Source organism: Brassica oleracea, chromosome C4, assembly GCF_000695525.1.
Source record: "Brassica oleracea var. oleracea cultivar TO1000 chromosome C4, BOL, whole genome shotgun sequence".
Lineage (NCBI taxonomy): Eukaryota > Viridiplantae > Streptophyta > Magnoliopsida > Brassicales > Brassicaceae > Brassica > Brassica oleracea.
In genome coordinates, this window is record NC_027751.1 from 12,564,308 (window position 1) to 12,570,013 (window position 5,706).

The 5,706-nt window shown below is 45.8% G+C and overlaps 1 protein-coding gene across 1 annotated transcript; it reads right to left on the reverse strand.

The window, feature by feature from the left end:
* Positions 1-1,941: 1,941 nt before the first annotated feature.
* On the reverse strand, positions 1,942-3,151 carry LOC106338155. The gene is made up of 2 exons (XM_013777191.1): positions 2,337-3,151; positions 1,942-2,113 (listed from the first exon to the last, which is right to left on the reverse strand). The coding sequence occupies exons 1-2, from the start codon at positions 3,149-3,151 to the stop codon at positions 1,942-1,944; spliced, it is 987 nt and encodes a 328-aa protein (XP_013632645.1).
* Between the last annotated feature and the right edge of the window lie 2,555 nt (positions 3,152-5,706).

Sequence of the window (5,706 nt, forward strand, 5' to 3'; positions counted from 1 at the left end):
TGATCCCGGTCTGGGTCGGGAATTTGACGCCGAGGTGATATGTAGATGGAACGGCTTTCATGGCGTTAAGCCAAGGGGTTCCCATGATCACGTTCTAGATGGCAGGATTATCGACCATCGCGAAATCGACGATTTTTGTGATTTCCTTGGCTATGACTGGTAGCTGGATCGATCCGAGAGTCATCGATACTTCGCCTGAAAAATCCGTCAGCGGTTTTGGCGTTGGGGTAACTTCCCCGAGTTCGATGTTCATCCATTTGAGAGTGTCGCGGAAGATAACATTTCTTGTGCTTCCCGTGTCGACGAGGACTCTCCCGACTTCCAGATCTCGTATGACAAGATCTATGATGAGTGGATTGCAGTGAGGTTGATCGATCCCGCCGGCTTCGTCTCTCGTGAAAGTTATCGAGTTGTTTTGACGATCTCGGGGAGGAGACCACGTAGGCCAGTTTGCACTTGATTCAGCCTTTCGCAGGTAAGCCATGATGGCCGAGACTGTGTCATTGCAGTACTGGGATCCTCCGATGATCATGTTGACTCTGCAACTGTTGGGGTCGAAAACGGTTACGACGAAGTTAACGTCCAAATCCCCGAAGAAGAAAAATTCTTCGACAAATACTTTTTGAAATAGATTATTCTTTACGAAAAACTTTGCGGAAGAAACGCGAATCATCGGATAAAAGCTCGAGAAGGATCGTTACGCAGCGACCAAACATATGCTCTGCTCGGTCGCTACGTAGCGATCGAGTTCGAGCGAGCGCTCGGTCGATACGTAGCGACCAACCAAAGTTTGGTCGCTACGTAGCGACCGAGCTCTTCCGAAACGTCGATACGACATCAGTCCATGCATTCTCGTCTACCCTTCGATGCTATCTCCCAAATACCGTAGCGAACCCATCTCACGTTCCCCGCCATTTCTAAGTTATCAATCAAACTATACCGTAAAAACCGCGGAAAGTTCATTCCTTATTTATGGCGGCTTAAGGGCAGAAGAGGAAAAGCGTAAACCGACCTTGGAGCCAGTATATAAGGAATCCTAGGCAAGAGGCATGGGAGGGACTTTTTCAGAGAAAACTTAGCACTTAGAGCAATTAGGCAACTTTCCGTTTTTGTTATTTCGAGCTGCGACTCAATTAGGTTTAGCCGTCTTAGGGTTGCTAGAACTAGGAATCTCGCCGACAGCTCTCGAGCCCAGGCTTATACCTTGTTGTAAACGCTCATACGAAAATTCGGAATAAGACTTCTCTTTACTCTCTTCTTACGATTTTTATACTTCTTCGTTGTCATTATTGTGTTCTGATTTGCTTGGCGTGTGGTATTAGCAAATATCCGGGACCTCTGGGAAATTAGGGTTTTCCTAGTTTCCTTATTTAAACGGAAATCGACAGTGCGAATTTCGGTTCCCACAGCGACGATTGTTATCGTTTCCTTTGTCGTCTGGTCTTCTTCCGCGTTTAACCCAAGATTGGTTTCTTTGAGGGGAGTTCTCCGTGGGCGGATTCCTATCCGTCTTCGGAGGGCGATCGGTCTCGAGGATGAGATCTTTTACGCTGGTTACTTCGGTTAGCTCTCCAGCTAGTAGCTTCGCGGCCAATCTCGCTCCCAGGACTTTGCAGTTAGTCGTGGAGTGTCCTCGGGTCTGGTGGAACTCGCAGAAGGTGTTTTCGTGGTACCTTTATTGCGAGTCCATGTATTGCCCGTGGTCTGGCTTTGATCCGAATTGATTGCGTAGTTATGCGCCCCCTGGAATTCTTCCCCCTCGTGATGGACGTACTTGCCGTTACGAGAGCTTTTCTTTTTCGTCTTTTGGTCTACATCCTTCAAGGGCGGCTTTGTCGGTTTATGATTTTGCGGAAAAACTTTTGTTTCCTCTTCGATTAAGATGTAGTCTGTTGCCTTGTGGAGGGCGGCTTGGATCGTCCACGGTTTGTCGAGGGCTATTCACTTTCTGAATTTCGACTTGTACCAGAGCGTTTTTCTGAGCGCGTCTATGGCCACCTTGTCACTTCTCCCACTAACCCTTGACATAACCAGCTTGAAACGGCTTATGAACTTGCAGAGGGGTTCGTCTTCCCCCTGGGACATGCTCCAGAGGTCGACATCGGATGTTTCTCTATCTATGAACATAGAATATTGTTTTAGAAATTCCGATGCGAGCTGGCGGAAACTTCCGATGGAGTTTCCCCTGAGGCGTGTGAACCATTCGAGAGCTGCTCCTTCCAGGTTTTCGAAGAACAGACGGCAATGGCCGGCGTTTTTTCACTATCCTTCAGTCTGGCCCTTCCCATCGTGATGTGGAAAGCCTGAAGATGAGAGGATCGGTCGTACCATCGTACTTTGGTACTTTGATTTTTCCCAGGTCAGATACCCTCGTATCAGAGATGCGTGCGGTGAAAGGCATTTTCCAAGCTCCCTCGAGTAGTCTATCGATCTCTGGGGCAGCACTGGTAGCGTGGTGGATCTGGGATTTGACGGCCCTTACTTCCGCTGCAGTTTTGGTTATGTAGTCGCGCAGGTCGCGTATGTCTGATTTCTCGCTAGCAGAGTTCTGAGCTTGTCGGCGTTTGCTGCGAGTAATCTCGGCATGTTTCTCGGCTAGCTCTTCCTGTTCGATCCAGTAGAGGTTTTCCTCCTCTTCTGTCATTGGTTTATCGAACGGGGAGATTTCCCGAGTCGATCGGCTTCTGGTTCTTCTTGGATGTTTGTCAGCGTCCTCCTCAGTATCTTTGGAGACGTCGCTGGGATCCAAGTCGACATGCTCGACTTCATTGGCCACCGTGTCCTTAGCAGGAGGTGGACGACTCACTGAGTTCCGTTTCTTGGCAGAGGATGTTTCGCTGGGGTTCTGTCCCGAAGGACGTTCCCGCGAAATTCCAGGCCTGTCGTGTGGAGTTGTGAAGTCGAGTCTTTTCCCGTGAACCTTTGTGGTTCCGCGGGGACGGATTGCTCGAGTCCTTGCCATTAAGTTTTCGACCCGTTTGGTCAAGGTGTTCACGAGCTTGTCCTGTTCCTCCGACCTTTTTTCATAGGTGGTGAACATCTTTTTAAACTCCTCAAGCGTTGTGGCGTTGGCTGGTGCGTTGGCCGCGGAGACATCCACTGCTGGAGTGTGGAGATTGGTGTCACTTCCTCCGTTGAGAGGAGTTTGCATGTTGATAGACCATGGATTTTACCCATTTTTAGCCATGGTCTATAAGTGTTTTAATATATATCTACTACTATATGGTGATTTTGGAGCGTTTTGAGGTGCAGAACTGCACAGGCGCGTCAGATGTCTTGCTATGGATGGTGACCTTCCCACAGTTATATTGAGCCCATCGTAGGACACAAGATAGAGCTTTGAGTTTGCTTTCCAATGCCGCCGGTCTGAGGTCAATCAGCATCCTATAGCAGAAGTTATGCCTGTTTTACTGATGAGTGGTCAGTCTGCCTCGCGAGAGGAAGCTGTCGAGAAGAGAAACGTATGTCGATCGATGCAGAAATCTTGACATCGATCGATATGAATGCCAAAATGCGGGCCGAGCATATTTTATGACCGACTGAAGCCCGTAAGCAACCACAAATTACCAGAATACCTTTGGACGACCAAAAACCTTATTTATGTTATTTATAAGCCATTGTTGACGGCTACGCTATCTAAGCTTTCTTTAATTCATTGTTCTTAGTTAGGAGAGAAAGGAGGAACTCCGTCAGAGTCCTCCTGGAACTCCATTGTCCTAAGTTTTTATATCTATTGCAATTTCATATATTATATCCATGATTTATGTGACAAACTTCATGTCTGAATAGATCCACTTGTTAGGTTTAGGGTTCAGATAGGTTATGAGAGATTTGTCCAAAATATATAACTGATAAGTTGTGATATTCATCATAGGATTGTTCTTACTGCTTGTGTCCTAGAGTCATGAACTAGAACCCTGATCTTAGAATCATTAGGCACAATGCCATCGCTTGGTCTTTTCTCTGAACTGAATTTTATTGAGTTAGGATTGCTAGAAACATACGAGAGTTGATTTAGGAACCTTCGTGAACACATATTAAACCCGATCGTAAAGCTTGCTAGAAGCGATATCGATCGATGATACAATAGATTAATCGATCGATATTGTGAAAGGTGTATCGATCGATATTCCTATAGAATAATCGATCGACACTTTCTACAGATCAACATGCAAGAGCTGAAATCTTAGATCTAGTGATAGATAATCTAGACATGCGAGAGCTGGTAGATTATTGTTATTGTTTTAGTTCTATAATATCTTGCAAGCAACAATTCGCCTCTATATCATTATAATTCTGATTACCTGAATAGAAACCCTAGATCTAGCAAACAATAGTCGTGTTCAACTTGTTTGCTGTTTACTGTTTTGCTATCTATATTTACTACTTTATAAACTATTAGCCTAGCTTAATCGTATAACTATTAGATCTTTTGTGTGCCCTAGCTTCCTATGGATTCGATCTCTAAGTACTACAATTCGACCTCTTATTTGAGAGAGTATAAATCACTCCTTAGGGTAATTTGAGTAATATCAAATTTGCGCCGTTGCCGGGGAGGTTTGATCGCCATTAGATCTTATCTAGTTAGATTTAGTCTAGGTTTTAAAATTGTTCGAAAAACTGATATTTTTTTTCTTCTGTTTCAGGTACATACATATGAGTACCAGAAGCAGCAAGGGAATAGGGTTCTTACTAGTAGAGCCACTGGATTTGGAACGCGTGATCCATAAGTCTAAGAGGGTAGTCGACACGCTCCAAGCAGCGATTGGCGGCGTAGAAATCCAAACGTCGATCAACACTGCTCACCTGACGTCGATCGACACTGCTCACCCTACGTCGATCGACACTGTTCACCTGACGTCGATCGACACTGTTCACCTGACGTCGATCGACACTGCTTACCTGACGTCGATCGACACTGCTCACCTGACGTCGATCGATACTGTTCACCCGACGTCGATCGACACTGCTCATCAACCGTCGACCGACACTGTTCATCCACTGTCGACCGACACTGTTCATCCGCCGTCTCACACCACTTGTTTGGAGGCAGAGAAGGTTGAAGTGCTCATACTTACAGTGGACAAGATGGGATGTTAAGAGACGAAGAAGGTCGCACTCGCAACAACACATGACAATTGATTAATGCAGAGGGTGCTATAATCCCTGATGTGATTGATGTTGCTGAGACAAACAACTTTGATCTGAATCGCGAATGGTATGATTGGGGAAGTGTGGACCATTTCCGAGGTCTTCCTCATGAAGATCCTAGAGACCTTATTAAAGAACTTGAGGAGTTAGCCTCTGCAAGCGAGCAGAATGAAGTATCTGTAGACCACATTATCTGCAAAATCTTCCCCTATTCTCTACTTGGAGATGCATTTAGCTGGTTCAGTCAGTTGCGGCCAAGATCTTTAACATGCTGGGAGGACATTACAACCGCATTCCTCAACAAATTTCTCTATGAAGCTACAACAACTCGAGAAAAAGAGAAGAATGATAAATGGGACAGGTTCTTGGCATCGTTAGATGAGGAGTATATGATTCCAATACAGCTGCTCGACGACATTATGACAAAAAGGGATGAACAACATGTGTCTGGAGAGCTGAGCTGAGTAGAGGAAGCTGGTACTAAAGATACGACCTCAATGTCGACCGACAGCACGACCTCAACGTCGATCGACATCACGACCTCAACGTCGATCG

Excerpts from the sequence above, each read along its gene's own strand:
- LOC106338155 (XM_013777191.1), bottom strand. The coding sequence starts at position 3,151 with ATGCAAACTCCTCTCAACGGAGGAAGTGACACCAATCTCCACACTCCA. Across the intron at positions 2,114-2,336 it reads GGAAAAATCAAAGTACCAAA|AGAAACATCCGATGTCGACC; the intron begins GTACGATGGTAC and ends GTTCATAGATAG.